The sequence below is a fragment of the Rhinoderma darwinii genome, chromosome 6, assembly GCF_050947455.1.
Source record: "Rhinoderma darwinii isolate aRhiDar2 chromosome 6, aRhiDar2.hap1, whole genome shotgun sequence".
Taxonomy (NCBI): Eukaryota; Metazoa; Chordata; class Amphibia; order Anura; family Rhinodermatidae; genus Rhinoderma; species Rhinoderma darwinii.
The window spans coordinates 109138080-109164538 of record NC_134692.1 but is presented as its reverse complement, the minus strand read 5'-3'; the positions used below and the strand labels follow the sequence as shown (position 1 = coordinate 109164538).

The 26459-nt window shown below is 42.4% G+C and overlaps 1 protein-coding gene across 2 annotated transcripts in view; it reads right to left on the bottom strand.

Annotated features, from left to right (window-relative positions):
* Positions 1–26459, bottom strand: part of ATF7IP2 (activating transcription factor 7 interacting protein 2) — a 92608-nt gene that overhangs the window by 14759 nt on the left and 51390 nt on the right. Inside the window, exons 5-6 of one of the 2 annotated variants that reach the window (XM_075830091.1) lie at positions 22481–22588; positions 12208–12359 (exon numbers count right to left, since the gene is read on the bottom strand). In XM_075830091.1, coding sequence (XP_075686206.1) covers positions 12208–12359; positions 22481–22588 — 260 coding nt within the window. The remainder of the gene's footprint in view (positions 1–12207; positions 12360–22480; positions 22589–26459) is intronic. The other variant, XM_075830092.1, reaches the window with a different exon arrangement.

Below are 26459 nucleotides of genomic sequence, written 5' to 3'. Positions count from 1 at the left end.
CCCCACGAGGTGAGATTTTGCATGGAGCCCCAGATCGATGTCGATTGACAGTCATTTTGTATGTCTTCCATTTTCTTACTATTGCACCAACAGTTGTCTCCTTCCCACCCAGCGTCTTACTTATGGTTTTGTAGCCCTTTCCAGCCTTGTGCAGGTCTATGATCTTGTCCCTGACATCCTTAGAAAGCTCTTTGGTCTTGCCCATGTTGTAGAGGTTAGAGTCAGACTGATTAATTGAGTCTGTGGACAGGAGTCTTTGATACAGGTGACCATGTAAGACAGCTGTCTTTAATGCAGGCACCAAGTTGATTTGGAGCGTGTAACTGGTCTGGAGGAGGCTGAACTCTTAATGGTTGGTAGGGGATCAAATACTTATTTCTCTGTGCACAATGCAAATAAATGTATATAATTTTGACTATGTGATCTTCTGTTTTTTTTAATATATAATCTATCTCTCACTGGTAAAATTAACCTAGCCTAAAAATTCTAGACTGTTCATGTCTTTGACAGTGGGCAAACTTACAAAATCAGCAAGGGATCAAATACTTATTTCCTTCACTGTAAGTATTCAGACCCTTTTCTCAGTACTTAGTTGAAGCACCTTTGACAGCTATAACAGCCTCCAGTCTTCTTGGGTATGATGCCACAACTTTTGAACACCTGGATTTGGGGATTTTCTGCCATTGTCTGTAGATCCTCTCAAGCCGGGTCAGGTTGGATGGGGAGCGTCCTTGGACAGCCGTTTTCAGGTCTCTCCAGAGATGTTCGATTGTATTCAAGTCAGGGATCTGGCTGGGCCACTCAAGGACATTCACAGAGTGGTCCCTAAACCACTCCTATGTTGTCTTGGTTGTGTGCTTTGCTTAGGATCATTCTCCTGTTGGCCCAGAGCACTCTGGATCAGGTTTTCATTAAGAATATCTCTGTACTATGGACAGGGTTGAGGGAAAGATGAATTGAGCAGTTTCCCTGTCCCAGCTGCTGAAAAACACCCCCACAGCATGATGCTGCCACCACCATGCTTCACTGTGGGGATGGTATTGGGCAGGTGATGAACAGTGCCGGGTTTTGCTTAGAATTGAGGCCAAAAAGTTCAATCTTGGTTTCATCAGACCACAGAATCTTGTTTCTCACAGTCCGAGTCCTTTAGGTGCTTTTTTGCAAACTTCAGGCGGGCTTTCATATGTCTTTTACTGAGGAGAGGCTAGGAGCTCAGTCAGAGTGACCATTGGGTTCTTGGTCACCTCTCTTACCATGGCCCTTCTCTCCAGATTACTTAGTTTGGTGGGGTGGCAAGCTCTATGTAGAGTCCTGGTTGTTCCAAACTTCTTCTATTTAAGAATTATGGAGGTCACAGTGCTCTTGGGAACTTTCAGAGCAGCAGAATTTTTTTTGTACCCTTCTCCAGATCTGTGCCTCCACACAATCCTGTCTCTGAGCTCTACAGGCAGTTCATTCCTCCTCATGGCTTGGTCTTTGCTCTGATATGAAATGTCAGCTGAGAGACCTTATATAGACAGGAGTAAATCTTTCCAAATCATGTCCAATCAAATGAATTTACCACAGGACTCCTCCATTCAAGGTGTAAAAACATTTCAAAGATGATCAAGAGAAATAAGAGGCCCCCCAGAGCTAAATTTCAAGTGTCATAGTCAAGGGTCTGAATACTTATGTCCATGCAAAATTTGAGTTTTTCATTTTTAATAAATGTGCAAAAATTTAAAAAATTCTGTTTTCACTTTGTCATTATGGGGAATTGAGGGCAGAATGATGGGGACAAACTTGATTTTATTTTTACTTTAGCACAAGACTTCAACATAGCAAAACATGAAAAAAGTGAAAGGGTCTGATGACTTTCCGAATGCAATCAAGATTCAATTCTCACATCTCCAAAGTTTACTGAGAGTGAACACCACGTATTACATTATAGTTAGAGTTAAATGGCCAAAACAAATTTCTTAGGAGCTATACTTTAAAACTAGAGGGCTCCACCTAACTACCAAAGGCCTAATAAGCCACTGATCTTATGACCATATCCTCCATCCCATATCTATTCCGCTTTAAAACTAAAGGGTGTTTTACACTGGGTAATTATCGGGCAGACAAAAACGTTTATAGAACGCTCGTTCATCTGCTGATCGGATAGTTTTAAAAAAGTGAAATATTATCGCTGTCGACAGCACATCTCCCTGTGTAAGCAGGGAGACGCGCTGCCGACATGATAATAATGTATGGGGACGAGCGATCGGAGCAACGACCGCTCGTCCCCATACATAGCTCCTTGTGACAGGAGCAAACGAGCACCGATCAAAGAGTTGTCTCGTTGATCAGTGCTCGCTGCACCGGCCAAAATTGGCCCGTGTAATAGAGCCTTTAGGCATTTATTTGTATATAGCAGTCTAGCTTGATCAGTGCAGAAATTACCTTGAGTTATCATTACTGACTCATCCCAGGACTCACTAAGGGTGCTTTTACTGGTAAACGAGCGGTGATCAATGTTACAGTACGCCGATTGACGCTAGTTCGTTTTTAACGGCCGATTTTGCATCCGTTTATTTCCCTGTCCGTTTTAAAATCGGATGTATTTAATTTAAATTTGTTGCCACACACAGCCCTCTGTAGATAATGCCATCCAGCCCCATGCAGGTAATGCCACCCAGCCCCTGCAGGTAATGCCACCCAGCCCCCTGTAGGTAATGCCACACAGCCCTCTGTTGGCAATGCCACACAGTCCCCTGTTGGCAATGCCACCCAGCCCCCTGTAGGCAATGCCACACAGCCCCCTGTAGGCAATGCCACACAGCCCCCTGTAGGCAATGCCACACAGCCCCCTGTAGGCAATGCCACACAGCCCCCTGTAGGCAATGCCACACAGCCCCCTGTAGGCAATGCCACACAGCCCCCTGTAGGCAATGCCACACAGCCCCCTGTAGGCAATGCCACACAGCCCCCTGTAGGCAATGCCACACAGCCCCCTGTAGGCAATGCCACACAGCCCCCTGTAGGCAATGCCACACAGCCCCCTGTAGGCAATGCCACACAGCCCCCTGTAGGTAATGCCACACAGCCCCCTGTAGGCAATGCCACACAGCCCGCTGTAGGTAATGTCACACAGCCCCCTGTAGGTTGCACCCATCCCCCCCTCCAGGAGAAGTCACGGACTTCAATGTCCATATATGGACAGTTTAGTCACTGACTTCTCCTGTAGCGGAATCCCCGGCCAAGGTGTCGGGGATTCCGCTTCAGAAGTGAGTGACGTCGCTGTGTCCATATGTGGACAGTGTAGTCACTGACTTCTCCTGTAGCGGAATCCCCGGCCAAGGTGTCGGGGATTCCGCTTCAGAAGTGAGTGACGTCGCTGTGTCCATACATGGACAGCGTAGTCACTCACTTCTCCTGTAGCGGAATCCCCAATCCCCGGCCAGGGATTGGAGATTCCGACTTCTACAGGGAGCGTAAAAAGACCCTCCGCCTCCTCACATGCACTGTGAGGAGGAGGAGGAGGAGAGCGAGCGACGGAATACATGGCCATCACTCGGGACACATTCCGGTGATAGCCGTGTATTACCCGGCCCCATAGACTTCTATGGGAGCTGGGCGGCCGGGTAAACGGCTGAAAATAGGGCATGTCCCATTTTTTGATGGCCAAGTTTCCCGGGCCATCACAAAATCGGTCGTGTGAAAAGCCCCATTAGGGGTCTATTGTTCCTAATGCAGCCGGGTGACGGCCGATTTATGAACGGCCGTCACCCGTCCGGGAAACCCTGTCGTGTGAATAAGGGCTAAGAGACTTGCCACAGAAGTTATGTCCAAAAAGCAGTCATAAGTCACATGCAGACTTTGGGGTTAATTTATCAACCTTTCCACACCAGAAGTGTCACAAAAGGGCCAAAAAGTCACAATTTGCTGCGCAAATTGCAACTTGCCCTTTTTACGCCACCCACATCATCCCATTTGCTCTGGGAAAGAGAGACCACTGCGGGCCAACAAAATTATAATTTTACGCCCGGCTAATCGTAACATAAGGACACGTTAAAGGGCCTATTACACAGGCCAATTTTGGCTGATGCAACGCGTGCCGATCAACGAGACAGGTCATTGATTGGCGCTTGTTTGCTCCACTCACAGGAAGCTATGTATGTGAAGGAGCGCTCGTTACTCGAATCGCTCGTCCCCATACTTAATCATCACGTCGGCAGCACGTCTCCCTGTTTACACACCAAGATGTTCTGACAACAATATTAATATTAAAGTTTTGTAAAACTATACGATCAGCAAATGAAAGAGCGTTTGCTCGTTCATCTGCTGATCACTGCCCTGTTTACACACGTTTTATGAATGCTTGTCTGCCCGATAATTTTCCAGTGGTACCTTAACCCCTTCCCGACCTTTGCCATATGGGTACGCCATGGAAAGCCATGACTTCCCGCAAATTGCCGTATCCATACGCCAAACGTTTGGCATCGGCTCCGAAGCTGAGCCGGTACCATCATCGCCAGATCTCAGCGGTATCTTACAGCTGACATCCGGCTGTAATGGCGGGGACCGAAATTAACTTCGATCCCCGCCATTAACCCCTTAAGTGCAGCACTCAAACGCGATCGATGCACTTAAGGTGTTTACATCTCATCGGAACCGCAGCAATGAAATTGCCGGGGTTCCGGTGGCTGCAATGGCAACCGGAGGCCTAATACTGGCCTCCTGGTCTGCCAAGCACGGAAGCCGGTCAGGACCTGCCCGGCGGCGGAGCCTGATCAGCTACCGTAGCCGCTGGCAAGATGGCGCTGGCTCAGGAGCTGATCCGGCGTCATCAGCAGTGGAAGTCAGCTGTATGTTACAGCTGACATCCACCTGTAATGGCAGGAACCGGAGCTAGCTCCCATCCCTGCCATTAACCCCTTCGATGCAGCAATCAAAAGTGATCGCTGCATCTTAGCGGTGGCTAGCAGATCGCCAGCCCTGACAGGCAATCAGGATTGGCGACTGCTGCTATGGCAATAGGAGACACAATGGCCTCCTGCTCTGCCATTACGGAAGCCGATTAGGCCCCGCCGGGAGGCAAAGCTTAATCGGCTTGCTGTCAGTGAATAACTGACCAGATCTAATACATTGCACTACGTAGGTAGTGCAATGTATTAGAAAAAAACATCAGACAGTTGGACCTTCACGTTCCCTAGTGGGACTTGAAAAAAAGTGTAAAAAAAAAAAAAAAGTTAAAAAGAAATAAGAGTTTGAATACAATAAAAGTTTCAAGTAATAAGAGTAAAAGGGGGATTGTGTTTTATTTGATCGAGTCCTTTATTATTGAAAATAAATAAATGATACGTATTTGGTATCGCCGCGACCATAACGACCTGAGGTATCAAAATATTATATTATTTATTGCACGCGGTGAACAGCGTAAAAAAAAACCTTAAAAAGCTATACCAGAGTTTGTTTTTTGGTCACTTTGCCCTACAAATATTGGAATAAAGTGATCAAAAAGTCTGACGTATCCAAAAATGGTACCTATAAAAACTATAGCTCGTCTCGCAAAAAACAAGCACTCATACAGCTCCGTCGACAAAAAAGTTAAAAAGTTATGGTTCTCACAACTTGGCGACAGAAAAAATACATTCTTTTTACAAAAGTAATTTTATTGTACAAAAAGTTGTAAAACATAAAAAAGTGCTATAAATTAGGTATCGCCGGAATCGTACTGACCCGCAGAATAAAGTTAACATGTAGTTTATAAAGCATGGTGAACGCTGTATAAAAAAAAAAAACTATGCCAGAATTGAGGTTTTTTGTTTACCTGGCCTCGCAAAAAGTAGGATAAAAGATGATCAAAAAGTCGCATGTACCCCAAAATTGTACCAATAACTGCAGCTCATCCCGCAAAAAAACAGCCCTCATACCACGAAGTCTGTGAAAAACTTAAATTAGTTATGGCTCCAATAAGTCAGGAAATAAAAAATATGCAGTTTTGCCGGCCCGAGGGGAACATTTCTTCTGTTTCAAGAGGCGATTTATCACGGACCTAAAATTAGGGAACCAGGAAAAGGAGGGCCCAAACATATCCGCAGGAAGAGACGGTGCCCGTATTATACCAGGACAACACTTTCCCAGCAAACTACCCCAAACTGCATAGGCGCGGAGTGTGGACCAAATGGGAGATAAGAAAGGACGCCATATATCAGTGCGACACCGGCCTGTGCAGAAAGGATTGTGTCACAGCGTAACACACATCTATGGATTATTTTATTACCACATTATTATACCACCTGACTATGCCCCTGATATACTCTGCCCAGCTTACATGTACGCCCACATTATAAATGGAAACAACAGCAATACTCAAACAAATCTACTACCAAGCAAACTCCGCTCTCCAAAAGCCAAACGGCGCTCCCTCTGCTCTGAACCCTACAATGTGCCCAAACAGAAGTTTCCTTCCACGTATATGGCATCGTCATACCCTGGAGAACCCTTTTAACAATTATTGGGGTGTGTGTCTCCAGTGGCATCAGCTGGGCATGACATATTTGCCACTGAAATGGTATATCTAGGGAAAAATATAAATTTTTAATTTGCACCATCCGGAGTGCATTCATTTATGGAAAAGAACTGTTGGGTGAAAATTCTCACTACACCCCTTAATAAATGCCTTGAGGGGTGTAGTTTCCAAATGGGGTCACTTCTCAGTGGTTTCTTTTTATTTTTTCACATCAGAGCCTCTGCAATTGTGAACCAATACTTTGTAAATCGCCAAATTAGGCCTCAATTTTACATGGTACGCTTTCACTGCTGAGCCTGGTCGAATGTCCAGGCAAAAGATTAGGGCCACACGTAGGGTGTTTCTAAAACTGGGAAACACCGCATAATAATTAGAGAGCTTTCTTGTTATAGTGGCACAAGCTGGGCACCACATATTGGCATATCTATGGAAAAAATCCCATTTTCACTTTGCAACATCGAGTGCACACTAATTTCTACAAAACACCTGCAGGGTTAACATGCTTACTACACCATTAGGTAAATGCATTGAGGGGTGTAGTTTCCAAAATTGGGTCACTTCTGGGGGGTTCCCACTGTTTTGGTCCCACAGGCGCCCAGAAACCAATCCAGCAAGATCTGCACTCCAAATGGCGCTCCTTCCCTTCTGAGCCCTGCCGTGTGTCCAAACAGCAGTTGATGACCACATATGGGGTATTGCCGTACTCGGGAGAAATTACTTTACAAATGTTGGGTTATTTTTTTCCTTTATTTGTTGAGAAAATGAAAAATTTGCACTAAAGCTTCGTCTTATTAAAGAAAAAGGATTGATTTTATTTTCACTGCCCAATTCTAATAAATTCTATGAAACATCTGTGGGGTCAAAATGCTTACTACACTCCTAGACGAATTCCTCAAGGGGTGTAGTTTCCTAAATGGAGTCACTTTTTGGGCGTTTTCATTGTTTTGTCCCCTCAGGGGCTTTGCAAATGTGACATGGCCTCCGCAAATCATTCCTGCTAAATGTGATATCCAAAAGCCCAATAGTGCTCTTTCCCTTCTAAGCCCTGCCGTGTGTCCAGCCAGCCGTTTATTACCACATGTGGGGTATTATTTTACTTGGGAGAAATTACTTTACAAATTTGGTGGTGCTTTTTCTCCTTCAGTCCTTGTAGAAATGAAAAAAAAAATAAAAAAAAAAAATAAAAAATCGCTAAACTTACATTTTCTTTGAAAAAAATTTGGATTTTCATTTTCACCGCCTACTTCCAAAAATTTCTGTAAAAAACCTGTGCGGTCAAAATGCTCACTATACCCCTAGATAATTTCCTTGGTGTGTAGTTTCCCAAATGGGGTTACTTTTGGGGGATTTCCACTGTTTTGGCACCACAAGAGCCCTTCAAACCTGACATGGTGCCTAAAATATATTGTAATAAAAATAAGGCTCCAAAACCCACTTGGTGCTCCTTTGCTTCTGAGGCCGGTGCTTCAGTCCAGTAGCACGCTACGGCCACATGTGGGATATTTCCTAAAACTGCAGAACCTGGGCAATAAATATTGAGTTGCACTTCTCTGGTAAAAATTTCTGTATTATAAAGGAAATTGGATTAAAAATTAATTTCTGCAAAAAACATGACATTTGTAAATTTTACCCCTACTTTGCTTTAATTCCTGTGGAAAGTCTGAAGGGTTAAGAAATTTTCTAAATGCGGTTTTGAATACTTTGAGGGGTGAAGTTTTTAAAATGGGGTGACTTTGGGGGTTTCTAATATAAAAGGCCCTCAAACCCACTTCACAACTGAACTGGCCCCTGTAAAAATAGCATTTTGATTTTTTCTTGAAATTGCTGCTAAAGTTCAAAGCCTTGTAACGTCCTAGAAAAATAAAAGGATTTTCAAAAACGATGCCAATCTAATGTAGACATATGGGGGATGTTAATTTGCAACAATTTTGTGTGTTATAACTGCCTGTCTTACAAGCAGATACATTTAAGTTGAGAAAAATGCAAATTTTTCGCTAAATTTTGGTGTTTTTCACAATTACATTTTTGCCAGTAACATTTGCAAGTCCAATGTGTCACGAGAAAACGTTCTCAGAATTGCTTGGATAGGTAAAAGCATTCCGACGTTATTACCACATAAAGTGAAACATGTCAGATTTGAAAAATGAGGCTCTGTCAGGAAGGTCAAAAGTGGCTAAAGAGGGAAGGGGTTAAAGAGGCTGTCACATTATAAATGCCCTATCTTGTACATAATGTGTTCAGCGCTGTAATGTAGATTACAGCAGTGTTTTTTATTTAGAAAAACGATCATATTTGACGTAGTTATTACCTATTTTAGCTTTATGCTAATGAGTTTCTTAATTGACAACTGGGCGTGCTTTACTTTTTGACCAAGTGGGCTTTGTGGAGAGAAGTGTAAGACACTGTGTAAATCTTGTTGTAAATCTCAAACAAACGCTACAGGAGTGTCAGGATTCTGAATAGACATCAAGTCCTGGCTGGAGGTAATGTCTATTCATTGTCAGGACACTTAAGTAACGTTATAGTGTGTTTATGTAGCTGTACATAGTGATGTAATAAGATCACCATATGCTGTGTAAATGAATGGGGAGAAGTGTATGACGCTGATTGGTCAGCGTCATACATTTCTCTCCACAACGCTCTCAAAAAGTAAAACACGCCAAGTTGTCCAGTAAGAAACTCATTAGCATAAACCTAATATAGGTTATAACTCCGTCAAAAATAATAGTTTTTCAAAATAAAAACACCGCTGTAATCTACATTACAGCGCCAATCACATTATGTACAAGATAGGGCATTTATAAATGTGGTGACAGAGCCTCTTTAAGCGTGTATGTCTGGAGCTTTCCAGGCGTACCCACTAACTGTAGGGAAAAATTGATGTATATTTTGCCTCCGGTCTCACTGTTCTCCTGCGGCTCATATATGAACCACACCATATACACTGTACATTGCTTACTAGCAATGTACCATATATACCCAATTATTTTTTTCTTTTTTTCAGTTTAACAACAATCGAGATTCAAATCAAAAATCGTCCATAGTGTTGAATAAAATCTAGACTCTAATTTGTGGCAAAATCGCCCAGCCCCACCTTTAAGGGTCTAAAGGCCCTTTTACACTAGCCAATTATCAGGCAAACGAGTGTTCAAAACACGCTCGTTCCAGATCATTTCCCTGTAATCAGGGCAGCGATCAGATGAACGAGTAAACATTCATTCATTGCCTGATCTTATCGTTTTAGAAGTGCAAAATATTATCGCTGTCTGCAGCACATATCCCTGTGTATACATGGAGACGCGCTGCCCACAGGATACAAATGTATGGGGAAGAGCGATCGGAGTTACGATCGCTCGTCCCCATACTAGCTCCTTGTAAAAGGAGCAAACGAGCGGTGATCAACAAGCGGTCTCGTTGATCGGTGCTCTAACTGCACCAACCAACTGCCTAGTGAAGATGGTGCACAAAGTACAGCAGATTTTGGCAGACATCATTTGGTTATTTACACAGCTAATCTCTTGTGGGGAACAAACTAAAGAGAAGATTATATACTGCATGATACTGGTATCAGTTGTGGTGCCCACATACACATTAGGCTTCGTTCACATCTGCGCTAGGGCTTTCCATCGGAACGGAGCCCTGACAGACACAAACATAGACCATAGGTTTCCGTTTCCATTATCATTGATTTCAATGGTGACGGATCCGGTGTCAATGGTTTCCGTTGGTCTCCGTTGTGCAAGGGTTCCGTCGTTTTGACGGAATCAATACCGTAGTAGACTACGCTATTGACTCCATCAAAATATCGGAACCCTTGCAGTAAACCGTATTGAGCAGTGCAGTTGAAAATCCAGCACTGGGGTGATTTATAGATACCAGAAACTGCAGCACGCCTGTGTGTGTGTCTTTCTCACTCTGCTCCTGCTTCCCCTAACCTCTTCATAGACTTGCATGGGCAGTATGTCTGTGTGTCTCTCTCTCCATGCTTCCTCCTTCTGCTCCCCTCCCCTCTCCATAGACTTCTATTGGCAGACAGTGAAGTGACACTATGTCTTCTCTGATCTGTAACTAGGGATGGATTTTGCTCGACAACAGGGGGTGGACAGCAGATTACAGGAAGGGAGACACCTAGTAGCAGTTACTTCACAGAGAATTTACATGGATAAAACAAGTAAAATTTTAACTGCTAGTAAATTAAATTTGATATATATCAGGTATACTATTAGATTAGCATAATTTGTTATGCCAGAGTTGCTGTTCTTTGGTCACCTTGCCTCAAGAAAAATGGATAAAAAGTGCTCAAAAAGTTGCATGTACCCCAAAATGGTACCAATAAAAACTACAGTTCGTCCCGCAAAAAAACAGCCCTCATACCACTACGTCTATGAAAAAATAAAATTAGTTAAGACTCCCATAAGTCAGGAAAGGAAAATATGCAGTTGTGCCGGCCCATCAGAGAGAGACCATAATAATTTTAGCAAATTATTATTATTTAAAGCAGATCTGTCAGCTTAATAAGCTGCATATTACAGCTACAGGTCTCGGAGTAGCCATAACTGCAAATTTTTTTTTTATAGTTAGGAGTGAAGCGTATTCATGAGGAGAGCACTCCCCTTGTGCTGTGATTTACAGGCTGCTGTGTAAACATGTGGAGGGAATGCCTCCCTTACAAATACGCTAGAGTTGCAAGGGGAGCTCTCCCCTCATGAATATGCGAACTTTCAATCCAGTGTATTCTTTCAGTGCTCCTATTCGCCAAATGGCAAAAAAAAATTGTGCCGTTTTGGCTTCTAGGAGAACAGACATGTAGTTGTAATATGTCCGCTCACAAAGAAGAATATTAAGCTGACAAACCCGCTTTAAGGGTATGTTCACATGAATAGGATTTGCTACAGGAAAACACGACATGGATGTTTAAAAGAATCCGTGGCAGAAATCCCAGGCCAACAGTCCGATTTCGAGACATGGGACCCCTGTTCTCAGGAACAGCGGGGGCCCCAACCATCAGACACTTATCTATCCTCTGAATAGGTAATACGTGTGCGTGGGAAAACCACTATAAGCAAATGTTTGGGCACCCTTCAACAAATTAGGCTATGTTTAGGCTTTTTATTTAGTTTTATTCCCTACGCGTATGCATTTTCTCGGTATTGAAGAGCATAGTTGACTATGCTTTTAGATAAAGGGATATCTTGCCAAAAGTTTATATTTACAACGCACATCAATGGACAACTTATGCAAGTGTATGTCATACTACAGAGTACCCACTTGAATAATACACTTTTACACACCATTGCTTGCCAAATTTATCACTAAAACTACTTTTTCAGCGTGGTATCTATTTTTGTGCAGCCCGGAGGACGGTGCGGCAATTTTCTCAAGGGAATGGGATGAGCAGAAGTACCAGGCATAGCTGCCCATACAAATGAACTGTTGTGCCTATGTAAACAATGAAGCGGACGCAGTGCTCAAGATGAGTGCCACGGCTCCGTTATTGTGCTGATGGGCAGAGGCCTTGGAGTTTGGACGCCAACCTATCAAACATTGATCGCATATTCTAAACTGAAAAAGTAACTTGATAAGGGATGCCAAAACTTTTGGATAAGACCGTTAATTATACAGAAAAGGTAATCCTAAACAAACAATATTTATCTGCGGCAATAAACATTTTATTTCAAGAGTTAAGTAGGACGTTAGGTGTGCAGTCTCACCTCTGCTGCTCAGACTCATTATCACTAAGCACAACGAGCTCCATGCTTTTGGTGGTTGGATTTAGTGCAGAGGGTGTTCTTTGAAGAGTCTCTGTTGCTTCTGCCGGTGGAATGACTGTAGAAGCATTGGGTATTGCATCTGTGTTGCAAACCTGTAAAGGAGAACAAAGGAAATGCATGAAATGTATTCAGCATAAGGTTGTCTGCCTACTTTCTACACTTGTTTTCTTTGTTGGAATAAGTTTTCTATGGAAAAAAATACAAAGGATTCAGTTGATTTAGAAAACCACTGTTCACATATGCAGTAATTTTACCACTGTATATTACAGAACTGTATATAAAAAGGTAGACAAGTAAGGATTGATTATGGCTTCCAAACCCCACGCCACTGTAAAAAAACAAAAACAAAACATAAAAAATGAAATTCTTAAGTTTTTTTTTTAAACTCTTTCAAGGGTCATTGAGGCCCGTGTCCATGTCAAATGTTCTATTTTTGATATGCACTTCTTTAACCCCTTCCCACTGGGGCCACTTTTGACCTTCTTGACAGAGCCTTATTTTTCAAATCTGACATGTTTCACACTTCATGTGGTTAAAAACTTCGGAATGATTTTACCTATCCACGTGATTCTGAGATTGTTTTCTCTTGACAAGTTGGACTTTGTGTTACTGGTAAAATCAGGGTGACACGTTCAGTATTTAATTGTGTACGACAGCAACATTAGCAAAAAATTGCAAAAATTTGCCTGATCAATTGAAATGTATCTGCTTGTAATCGTTATACCACACAAAATAGTTGCTAATTAACTTTTCCCATATGTATACTTTAGATTGACATCGTTTTTTTGAACGTCCTTTTATTTTTCTAGTACGTTACAAGGCTTAGAACTTTAGCAGAAACTTCTCACAATTTCAAAAGGCTATTTTTTCAGGGACCAGTTCAGGTGCGAAGTGGCTTTGAGAGGCCCATACAATACAAATCCCCATAAATCACCCCATTTTAAAAACTGCACCTCTCAAAGTATCCAAAACAGCATTTAGAAAGTTTAACCCCTTAAGGACGCAGCCTAGTTTTTTCAAATCTGACATTTCACTTTATGTGGTAATAACGTCGGAATGCTTAAACCTATCCAAGCGATTCTGAGATTGTTTTCTCGTGACACATTGGGCTTCATGTCCGTGGTAAAATTTGGTTGATATATTCAGTGTTTATTGGTGAAAAATTGCAAAATTTAGAGGAATTTTTCAAAAAATAGAATTTTTCAGAATTTAAATGCATCTGCATGTAAAACAGACGGTTATACCACCCAAAATAGTTACTAGTTCACATTTCCCATATGTCTACTTTAGATTGGCATCGTTTTTTGAACATTCTTTTATTTTTCTTGGACATTACAAGGCTTAGAACATAAAACAGCAATTTCTCATATTTTGAAGAAAATTTCAAAAGCCTTTTTTTTAAGGTACCTCTTCAGTTCTGAAGTGGCTTTGTGGGGCCTATGTATTAGAAACCCTGATAAAACACCCCATTTCAAAAACTAGACCCCTCAAAGTATTCAAAACAGCATTCAATTTTTTTTCTATAACACAGAAGGTTTTACCAGAGAAACACTACTAAATATGTATTGTCCAGATTCTGCAGTTTTTAGAAATGTCCCACATGTGGTTCTACTGCGCTCGTGGACTAAAACACAAGCCCCAGAAGCAAAGAAGCACCTAGTGCATTTTGAGGCCTCTTTTTTTATTCGAATATATTTTAGGCAGCATGCCAGGTTTGAAAAGGTGTTGAGGTGCCAAAACAATAGGAATCCCCCAATAGTGACCCCATTTTGGAAACTACACCCCTCAAGGAATTCAAATATGGTTGTTGTTACAATTATGACTGCAGTTTTTCACAGCACTTATTTGAATTGGGCTGTGAAATGAAAAAAAAATTCATTTTTTCCAATAAGATGTCATTTTTTATCAAAATTTCTTATTTTCACAGGGAACAAAATACCCCATTTTGTTGCCCAATTTCTCCTGAGTGCAGCAATACCCCATTTGTGGCGTTAAACTGCCGTTTGGGCCCATGGGAGGGCTCAGAAGGAAAGGAGCGCTATTTGTTCTTTGGAGTCCAGATTTTGCTGGATTGGTTTTCGGGTGCCATGTCGCATTTGCAGAGCCCCAGAGGTATCAAAGCAATGGAAACCAAACAGAAATGACCCCATTTTGGAAACTACACCCCTCAAGGAATTAATTTACGGGTGTTGCGACCATTTTGACCCCATAGTTTTTTCACAGAACTTATTTGAATTTGGCTGGGAATTAAAACAAAATTATTTTTTTCCAATAATATGTAGTTTTGGCTGAAAATTTCTTATTTTCACAAGAAATAAAATACCCCATTTTGTTGCCCAATTTGTCCTGAGTGCGGCAATACCTATTTGTGGTGATAAACTGCCGTTTGGGCCCATGGGAGCGCTCAGAAGGAAAGGACCACCATTTGGCCTACTGGGGATTTTCTGGTGCGAAGTCATGTATGCAGAAGCCCCTGAGGTACCAGTACAGTTGAAACCCGCAAGAAGTGACCCCGTTTTAAAAACTACACCCTTAAGGCATTCATCTAGAGGTGTAGTGAGCATTTTGACCGGAGACATACACCCCATAAACTAATGTGGGCTCTCCTGGGTACGGCAATACCCTACATGTGGCTGTTATCAGCTGCCTGGGCACACAGCAGGGCCCAGAGGGGAAAGACAAGGGGGGATAAGCTGTGCGGAGTGCATCAGGGTAAGTAAAATTGGGGTAAATTATAAACCAAGGGATGTATGATAAATTTTAAAACACTCTTTCATACAGAGCTCTGGTTTTTCGGGACACGTGTCACATTGATATATTGTGTCCTCCCTTATCCCCTTCTTATAGCAGACTTTGCACCTCTTTTGACTTTTTCCCTTCTTGCCAGTTTGGGGAACTTCTCCTGGAAAGGGTTGCCCTGGTACGATGCGTGTGGACTCGCTTCCAGAAGAACTGGGTGCCCCCCCTTCCTGGTCCCTAAAAATTAGGTTCTTCATAATCACCTCTTGAAATTCCAGGAAAGTTCCCATCTGGCCTGTACATCGACGTAGCACGTACATATTGTACAATGCCATGTGTATGACGTGCCCGGCCAACTTCTTATACCACACCGCATGGCGCTGTAGGGCTTCAGGACTTGATTTGACAAGTCCACCCCTCCCATGTACCTATTGTAGTCCAGGATGCAGTCTGGTTTGGGGGTCTCTGTACTGGTACCTCGTACTGGTACATGGGTACTGGTGTGGCCATGTATTGTTGTCAATACAAGGACATCTCTCTTGTCCTTGTACTGGACACACAATATGTTGCTGCTAGAATGTGCCCTGCTCTCACCCCTTCTTGTTTGCCCAAGCAGAGTCTTAGGGAGGCCTCTCAGATTTCTTCTAGAAGTGCCGCAGGGGACTGGAAGCAAGGCAGTTGAAGAGTGGGACGCTGGTATAAAAATTATCCAGGTAGAGGTGGTGACCCTGGTCCAGCAGTGGGTGCACCAAATCCCACACAATTTTTGCATTAATTCCCAGTAAGGGGGGGGGGGGGCATTCTGGGGGCTGAGCACTGGTGTCCTTCCCTTCATATATCCTAAATTTGTAGGTATACCCTGATGCACTCTCGCACAGCTTATACATCTTCACGCCATACCTTGCCCTCTTACCCGGCAGGTACTCGCAGAATTGAACCCTCCCTTTAAAATGTACCAAGGACTCATCAATAGAAATACACTTCTCGGGGGTGTATGCTTGGGAAAACCGGCCACTGAAACGGTCTAATAGGGGTCCCCGTTTATACAAACGGTCAAAACTGGGGTCATCTCAGGGTGGGCACGGCTCATTATCAGTATAATGTAAGAAGCAAAGTATTGCCTCATTTATTTATTTTTTTAGGTTCCAGTTCAGTTCTGAAGTTGCTTTGAGGGGCCCATATATTAGAAACCCCTATCAAACACCCCATTTTAGAAACTAGACCCCTCAAAGTATTCACAACAGCATTTAGAAAGTTTATGAACCCTTTAGGTGTTTCACAGAAATTTAGAGAAAAGTAGAGGTGAAATGTACATTTTTTTTGTCAGAAAATCCTTTTTATACCATTTTTTTTATAACCTAAAAGGTTTTATCAGAGAAACGCAACTTAATACTTATTGCCCAGATTCTGCAGTTTTGAGAAATATCCCAGATGTGGCCCTAGTGCGGTAATGGACTGAAGCACCGGCCTCCGAAGCAAAGGAGCACCTAGTGGATTTAGAGGCCTCTTTTTTATTAGGCAACATGTCCGGTTTGAAGAGGTCTTGTGGTGCCAAAACAGTGGAAACCCCCCAAAAGTGACGCCATTTTGGAAACTAGACCCCTTGAGGAATGCAATGTCGTTTTCTTGGGGTGCATGCGGCTTTTTGATCTTTTTTTATTCTATTTTTAGGTGGCGTGGTGACTAAAAAACCGCAATTCTACTATTGTTTTTCTATTCAATTTTTTTACACCGTTCACCGTGCGCTATAAATGACATATTCACTTTATTCTGCAGGGCGATACGATTACAGCGATACCAGATGTTTATAGTTTTTTTTATGTCTTATGGCGTTTGCACAATAAAATACGTTTTGTAAAAAATCATTCACTTTTTGTGTTACCTTATTCTAAGAGCCAGAACTTTTTTGTTTTTCCATCAATAAAGCCGTGCGAGGACTTATTTTTTGCGTAACGAACTGTAGTTTCGATCAGAACCATTTTTATGTACATGCGACTTTTTGATCTCTTTTTATTCAATTTTTTGGGAGGTGAAGTGACCAAACAATTGTGATTCTGGTACGGTTTATTATTTTCTTTTACGCCGTTCACCGTGCAGGATAAATAACGAAATAATTTTGTAGTTCAGGCTGTTACGGACCAATTATGTATCGTTTATTTGTTTATATATTTTTATTAATAATAAAGGAATGATAAGGTAAAAAGGAGGATTTTTACTTTAAATACTTTTAAAACTGCTATTTTCTTATTTTTACACATCTTTTTTTTTACTTTATTACTTTGTCCCACTAGGGGACTTGAGGGCAGTAGGCCCTGATCGCTATTCTAATACACTGCACTACATGCGTAGTGCAGTGTATTAGAACCGTCAGCTACTCACTGACAGCAAGCATAGTGGGTCCTGACTGTCAGGACCCACTAGGCTTCCGTCGATGGCATAGCTGGACGCCATTGTTTGGTGTCCGGTTGCTATAGTCACCATCGCCGGCCGCTATCGTGTAGCAGGCCGGCGATGGCAGCTTAACCCCTAAAAAGCCGCGATCTCTTTTGAACGCGGCTTTTAAGGGGTCGTTACTCCAGAGACGTACTATTCGGTCACGGAGCGCGAACGATACAGCTACCATGACCTAATAGTACGTCCAGGAGCGGGAAGGGGTTAAACCTTTAGGCATTTCACAGGAATTAAAGCAAGAGTAGAGGTGAGATTTAGAAATGTTATTTTTTTTTTTTGCAGAATTTTTTTTCTGTAACAGAAGGTTTTACCAGAAAAACGCAACTGAATATTTATTGCCCAGATTCAGCAGTTTTTAGAAAAATCCCACATATGGCCCTAGTGTGCTAACGGATGGAAATACAGGCCTCAGAAGCACCTAGAGGATTTAGGGGCCTTCTTTTTATTAGATTATATTTTAGGCACCACGTCGGGTTTGAAGATGTCTTGTGGTGCCAAAACAAAAAGGAAACACCCCAAAAAAGACCTTATTTTGGAAACTACACCCCACAAGGAATATAGGGGTGTAGTATAGATTTTATTAGAATTTGGACATGAAAATAAAAAATGTTGTAATTTTTCCTTTAAGAAGTCGTTTTAGCTAAATAAAAAAATAAAAAAAAATCTATTTCCACAAGGAATAAAGAGGAAAAAGCCCCCCAACATTTTTAAAGCAATTTCTCCAACATATGTAAATACTCTATATGTGGTCATAAACTGCTGTTTGGGCACACAGTAGGGCTCAGAAGAGAAGGGGCACCATTTGGATTTTGAAACAGAGATTTTGCTTGATTGGTTTCTTGGCATTATGTCGCGTTTGCAAAACCACTGTGGGACCAAAACAGTCAAAACTCCCCACAAGTGACTCCATTTGGGTAACTACATTAGCATTTTCACCCCACAGGTCTTTTCCATAAATGAATGTGCTGTAGATGGTGCAAAGTCAAAATTGCAATTTTTCCCCAGACATGCCATTTCAGTGGCAAATATGTCGTGCCCAGCTTGTGCCACTGGAGACACACTCCAAAAATTGTTATAACTGTTCTCTCTGGTTTGGGGATGCCATATATGTGGAAGTAAACTGCTGTTTGGGCAGGCTGTAGGGCTCAGTAAGGAGGGAGCGCTATTTGGATTTTGAGGCGCGGATTTTGCTTGGAGTTTTACTTGTATTTTAGTTTATAATGTGGGGTGGGCAGAGTACATCAGGGGCATAATCAGGTGGTATAATAATGGGGTAAAAAAATAAAATAATAATCTATAGATGCATGTTACGCTGTGGACCACAGGCCAGTGTCGCACTGATAAATACTGTCCTTTCTTATCCCCTTATGGTAGACACTTTGCACCTTTGGAGTTTGGGGAATTTTGCTGGGAAGTGTTGTACTGGTATAATACGGGCACCCTCGTTTCCAGCAGATATGTTTGGGCCCTCCACTTCCTGGTTCCCTACTTTTAGGGCCTTGATAAATCGACTCTTCAAAACCGAAGAAATGTTCCCCTCGGGCTGCACAACTGCATATTTTTCTTTCCTGACTTATGGGAGCTTTACCTAATTTCATTTTTTCATAGACGTAGTGGTATGAGGGCTGTTTTTTTTCGAGACGAGCTATAGTTTTTATAGGTACCATTTTTGGATACATGCAACATTTTGATCACTTTTTATTCCAATTTTTGGAAGCCAAAGTAACCAAAAAAACAGCAATTCTGGCATTGTTTTTATTTTTTTTACTGCGTTCATCGCACGGGATAAATAAAAATATTTTTATAGAAGGCTGGTACGGATGCGGCGTTACCAAATACAGTATTTTTCGGACTACAAGAATAGATCTTGGTAATAAGTCTGATAGTCGGCAGTCAAGCGACACGGCTGCGACGGGCCCCCTGACTGCTCCCTTACTTACCCCTTTCCCGAAGCATGATGTGCATGCACCGACACCGCTCTTTCCTTAATTCAGTAGCTACGAAAACCGCGTACATGGCCGCGTTACGCGGTTTCCGTAACTCCCATAGAACTGAATAGTAGATACTATGGGAGTTACGGAAACATCGTAGTTCAGCAAGTTACACTGTTTTTGTAACTCGTGTATTGCAGTGTATTGATTCAGCGATCTAAAGATCGCTGTTTCAAGTCCCCTAGGGGAACTAATAAAATGTTCAGGAGTGTAAAAAACTATTAAAAGATTTAAAAAAAAAAACCCTCTTCCCATATTTCCCTAAGCAATATGTAAAAAAAAAAAATTGGTATTGCTGCGTCCGTAAAAGTCTGAACTATTACAAAATAGCATTATTAATTATTATTAATATAGTTTTTTGGTCACCTTTGCGCTAAAAATGTTTAAAAAAAAAAAGTTCTAAGAAAACAAAAGTCGTATGTACCAGAAAGTGGTGCAAATAAAAACTACAGCTCATCCCGCAAAAAATAAGCCCTCACACTGCTCAATCGATGAACAAATATAAAAGTTATGGCTCTCAGAATGTGGTGAAACAGAACAAATTTTTTTTTTTAACAAATAGTTTTTTCTTTGTAAAAGTAGTAAAATATGAAATTTTTTCCTATTTTCTCTTGTTTAAAACCTGGGTGCGTCTTATGGTCAGGTGCGTCTTACAGTTCAAAGATACGGTATGTATGGTTTATTTTTTTTAATAAAAGAGACTTGATAAGGGAAAAGGGGCGATTGCATTTTATTTGCTATGAACCACTAAGATGCAGCGATCGGGATCTAAGCTAGTTTGCCGTCTGCTACGTTTAGGTCCCGCCTCCGGGCGGGGCCTTGGAGGCTTCTGTAGCCGACAGACCGGGAGGCCAGTGTTAGGCCCCCGGTTGCCATTGCAATCCCAGTGATCGCATCGCTGGGGTGCCGATGGCCAAAAAAGCCTCAGATGCTGCGATCTCTATTGAGCGCAGCATCTGTGGTGTTAAATCGGCCGGATCGGAGACTAGCTCGGGTCCTGGCCGTTACAGCAGGGTGTCAGCTGCAACGTACAGCGGACACCCGGCATTGATCGTGAGGGCTCTGCTCCTATGCCCGAACTATAGCCGCGACGTAACTGTACTGCACTTTGCGGGAACCCCTTCCTGACCGCACCCGATATATACGGCGGATGTCTGAAAGGAGTTAAACGATATCTTTGTAACCGCTTTTAATATCACAACTATTTTTACTTTTTTTTTTTTACAAGACTTATGAGGCTTTCATTTTCTAGATTAGTTTAATTCCAAGTTTTTATTTTTTTTGTAAGCAGACAAAAAGCAAACATTTTTAAAAAACCCCACTTTTTTCGTATTTTTTTTTATATATACTGTATCTATCTAGCTATATATATATATACACACACACACACACACACACACACTGTTGCAGCTCTGTAACAATTAGTCGTCTTCTCTCTCCGTCACTCTGGATAACTGAGGGGAGAGCAGAGAGGGCCACGAGGGGAGAGCGGAGAAGGCCACGAGCGGTGAGCGCAGAGGGCCACGAGGGGAGAGGGCCACGAGCCGAGAGGGCCACGAGGGGAGAGCGGAGAGGGCTAGGAGGGGAGAGCGAAGAGGGCTAAGGCTATATCCACACAATGTGAAAAAAACGGCAGTTAACAGCGGATCAACGGTTAGTTTTTCATGGCTGTTTTGCATCAGTGTGCCTCAAAATTTGAATCCATATCCCAGCCGCCTGAACGCTTTTCATGGGCGTTAAAAAAAAAAAAAATTTTAATTTTTTTTAAATTAACTTTTAGTTGTTTTTTTTTGTCTCAACCCCTAAAATCAACACAGTGCCGCAATACCCCTGTAGATAGTGCCCCATTCCCCATGGTAGATAGTGCCAGTGCCCACTGTATAATGCCATATCCCACTGTAGATAGTGCCCACATCTGTGTGTGGCACTATGTATATAGCACCCCCTTGTAGATAGTGCCACAAGCCCTGTATATAGCACCCCCCTTGTAGATAGCGCCACACTGCCTGTAGATAGCGCCACCCATGCAGATAGCGCCACCCCCTATAGATGGCACCATCCCCTCCCATGTCAGAGCGCTCTGGCCAGGGATTCCGCTCCTAGAGAGCGCGCCTGACGTCTGTCCACATATGTCAGGGGCTCCCTCTAGGAGCAGAGTCCCCGGCCAGATTGTTGCCGACGCTCTGGCCGGTAATTCCGCTCATTGCGGGAGCTTAGGTGGCTCCATCTACAAGGAGGGTCTATTTCGGGGTTCCCAAAGCCCCGGCAGACGAGAGTGCAGCGCTGCTTACAACCCGTTCTGGGCTGCCGAGTATATACGTGACAACTGCACTGGGCATCAGCAGTTGTAACGTATATAGCCGTATGGCTGTCGTGAAGGTGTTAATATCAAGGTTATTATGACATCTCTTCCCTGTGCAACCAAGGGCTACCAGTACAGAGTTCATAAGGGGTTAATTCTGCAAAACTAGGCAGGCATGCCATGCAGATACTGGAAGAGTGTGCATAAATCCCCACATAACAAAGATTTGCATTCAAGCTCCTTTTTTTCAGATTTTGATAGGGACTACGAAATAACTGAACAAACAGCAGCTAAAACATTTTCAGCAATTTTTTTTTTTTTAAATCTTAATGGGGTTATATACACTTTGGACAATCCCAACTTCTTAGAAGGTTCACTTGACAATAAGCAGACCATAAAGTGTCCCCCTGCTGGCAACCACAGCGATCAGCTTTAATCTCTGAGGATTTATGGAAGTGTTAAACTCTTGCAGCACCACCACAGGTGAAATGAAGCATTACACAGTTCTTATTCAAATCAAAGAGTTGTCTGTGTACTGCAAGACAGGACATGTTCTCCAGAATGAGAGAACGGTTTGCTCTGTAGAGTTCCATCAAAGAGTCAGTTGTTACGATAAGGAAAATAGTGCTGCATGCAGTGCTGTTCTTCCCCGTCAAGTTTGTCAGAATGTGCGACAGAGCCCCCGATCCAGATGTGAACAGAGTTTTACTGTAACAAATCAACATATTACCTGCTGAGGTGAAGAACGGACGGGTGTCAATTTAGTTGAGCAAGCACCCAACTGTCTCTGAAGGTGTATAGCGTATTTAAGACGTCTTTCCAGTCTTTTTATGCATTTCTGTCCAAAAACACAAAACAAGATGAGTTTGTTTTTAGTAACGTAGGATTATTCAATTCCCAAGATTGTTAGTGAACTTATGGATAAATCAGATTTATGGGAAGTTTAATATGGTTGATATCAATAACACCTTATACATCCAATATAATTTTTAGGGCTTAGTGAAGTACTTACCGATTGCCAAAAATGCGGCTATTCCATTTATAAAATCTCAACACGCTATAGTCCACTTAAACCTTCATGACCAAGCATTATTTTTCGTTTTTTCACCGTCGCATTTCTGAGTCATAACTTATTTCTACGTCCACATAGCCGAATGAGGATTTGTTTTTTGCAGGACGAGTGGTATTTTTTCAATTGCACCATTTTTGGGTGCACATAGTGTATCGATGAACTTTTGTTAACTTTTTTTTGGGAGGGAATTGAAAAAAAACCCCAGTTATTCCAGCATGGTTTTTCAAGTTTTAAATTTACGCCATTCACTTTGTGGCGTATATAATGTTACCTTATTCTATGGGTCGGTACGATTGCGGCGATCGTAAATATGTATAGGTTTTTTTATGTTTTACTACGTTTGCACACTAAAAACCTTTAAAAAAAATAAAATGGTTTTTGCATTGCTGCATTTCAAGAGCCGTAACTTTTTTATTTTTCCTTCGATGTGGCCATATGTGGACTTTCCTTTTTTTTGCGGGGCAAGGTGTAGTTTTCATTCGTACTATTTTGAGGTACATAAGACTTATTGATTCAATTATAGTTGATTTTAATGGATGGAGTCGACAAAAAAAAAAAGGAATTTTGCAGTTGTGTTTTTTCTTTGTACGGCGTTCATCCATCGGTTTAATCAATGTGTAAACTTCATTATGTGAGTCGTCATGATCGTGGCAATATCATATATGTGTATCTTTATTGATTTTTTTACACGTAGGCAGAGTTCACACGGGGCAGATAGCTGCATAAAGTTACACTGCGTTTATGCCACAGGGAATTCTGGGTTGAAAAACCGCAACAAACTGTGGTGCAGTTTTTCGCCTGGAATGTCCACTGCGGAAAACTGCAGCATTTAGCCGGCCTCCTAGCAGGCTGGCCTCCTGGGATGACGCTTCATTCCAGGAGACCGCTGCATCCTGTGATTGGCTGCAGCGGCAGTCACATGGGATGAAACGTCATCCCAGGAGGCCGGCCCTCTAACATCATCTAGGCCGGCCTCCTGATATGACGTTTTATCCCATGTTACCGCCACTACAGCCTGTGATTGGCTGCAGCGGTCACATGGGATGAAGCATTATCTCAGGAGGCCGGCCTGGAGAAAGAAATAGACTTCTAGGTAAGTATAAGGGTATATTCACATGGCAAACTAAAAACGGTTGTAAAATACGGAGCCGTTTCCAAGGAAAAACAGCCCCTGATTTTCAACAGTTTATGCATCGAGAGTTTTTTTTAGGTGTTTTTTTTTTACAGCCGTATTTGGAGCTATTTTTCTATTGAGACAATGAAAAACAGTTCAAGAAGTGACATGCACTTTTTTTTTTACGGGGCGTTTTTTTATGCGCCGTCTTTACAAATGGCCACGTAAAAAAAAAATGCCCCACGGGAACTAAACAACATTTTTCCCATTGAAGTCAACGGGCAGATGTTTGGAGGTGTTCATCCTCCGTCTTTTTAGCAGTTTTTTGGGGCGTTTACGGCCTGAAAAAGAACTGAAAATAAGCCAGGTGAACATACCCGAAGAATTTTTATTTTTTCCGAGTTGCGTTTTTTTCGGGGGAAATCGCTGCGATTTTGCCGAAAAAAAAGGCAACTACTGCTATTTGTTGCGGGTTTTACCTCAAAATTGAATTCAATAGGGGAAAACCCAAAACAAATAAGTAGTGTTTACGCAAATACAATGGACATTAAAATTCTGCACCTATGTCAATTTGAGCTTTTTTTTCGCTCAGTATTTACGCATGTCGATTATTTGTTCTCTCTCATCCACTTTGCTGCTACTGTATTACGCTGCAGATTTTCCGCAATGAATTCCGTTGCAGAAAATCTGCAGTATTTACGCAACGTGTGAATTGACCCTTCTACGGAATAACATACTTAGTAAAAATAAAATAATTTTATTTTCTATAGTCATTTTTATTATTTAGTCCCACTGGGGACTTCACAACGCGATCTTCTTATCAGAGATATAATGCTTTAGTATACTTCGTATACATGGAAACCTATAAGTGTCCTGCGATCGCGTCGTAGTTATGCCGATGGGGTGATAGAAGGAGTTCTCTCCCTCTGTCAAACATCTTAGATGCCGCGGTCTCTATTGACCGTCGCATTTCTTCTAAGGGGTTAAACTGCCAGAATCGGACTACTCTCCAATTTCGACAGGAGCCTGGCTGTGTATAACAGCCGTGCCCCTACCGCTGATCTCGTGGGTACAGTCGCAGTACCCACGAGATACGAGCGACAGATATATCCATCACTATGCGAGAACTAGCACCCACTTGTGACGAATATATCAGTCGATTGTCGTTAATAAGAATCTTGGCAGACAAAGAGTGGAATTTATTAAACATTGAGTTTTATATGCCAGTCTTTATAGGAACAAGCTAGAGTTAGATGCGACAAATTTATTAAAAGGGGTTTTCGATGCGTAACAAAAAAAAAGTTATACATTTGTTCATGCTACTTTTGCAGTGATAATGTCCCACAAATACCTCTTTCCTCGTTTTGCCGCTGTCTCGTTCCGATGGCCACTCCCATTGTTTACGTTTTATCTATTACAGTCAGTAGCAATTTCCGGTTATGTTCCCCTACTACAAAGCCCATGCTACCTTGCACTGGCTGACATCTCAGCCAGCTGTAGAGACACCAAGGCCTTATTCACACGACCGTGAAAAAAAATGTCCATTAAAAACTGATCAACTGTCAGTTTTTCATGGCCATTTTGCATCAGTGTGTCTCTAAATTTTCATCCATTTCCAGTCCGTCTGTCCGTTTTTAATGGCCGTTTGACATCCATTTTGCATCAGTTTTTCATGGCCGTTAAAAAAACTGATGAATTTCATTGGTCAGGCTTTTTTTGTCCCAACCCCTTGAAAACACCCAAAGGAAGGTCACATGTTCACCTAGACACTATTTACAGCCTCCCTGTAGATGATGCCACACTAGCCTCCCTGTAGATGATGCCACACCAGCCTCCCTGTAGATGCCACATCAGCCTCCCTGCAGATGATGCCACACCAGCCTCCCTGCAGATGATGCCACACCAGCCTCCCTGTAGATGATGCCACACCAGCCTCCCTGTAGAGGATGCCACATACTCACAGGTGCAGCGCCGACTCTCGTGGTCACTCGTCTGCATGGGATCTGGCAAGGCAGCGCGACGATGACGTCATCGAGGCGCCTTCAAACCCATCAAGATGAGTGACGATACCTGAAGAAGTGCCGCCAACCGTGAGTATGCCAACGATAGCCAGCAAGGGAACTAGTAGTTCCCTTGCCAATCCCCATGTAACAGATCCGTTTTTAACGGTTGTTACATGTATTGACAGCCGTTAAAAATGGATCCATTGACTTCTATGGGGGCCGTCAGGCCGTTAAAACGGCCCAAAAAGAAGACATGTCCTATTTTTTGACGCCCATTATTCACGGGCCGTTAAAAAAACGGCCATGTGAATGCACCCATAGAATATCATTGTTCTGAAAACGGCCATGTGAAGGCCGTTAATAGGACGGCCATCACACGGCCGTTTTTCACTGTCGTGTGAATAAGGGCTAATTCTCTCTACTTCCCACTTTAGCCAAGACCCCTCCCACCTCCCGTCACCATCTTGGCACTCCCAGTCCGGACACGCTATAATATCTTATGTTTATCGATCCATCCACT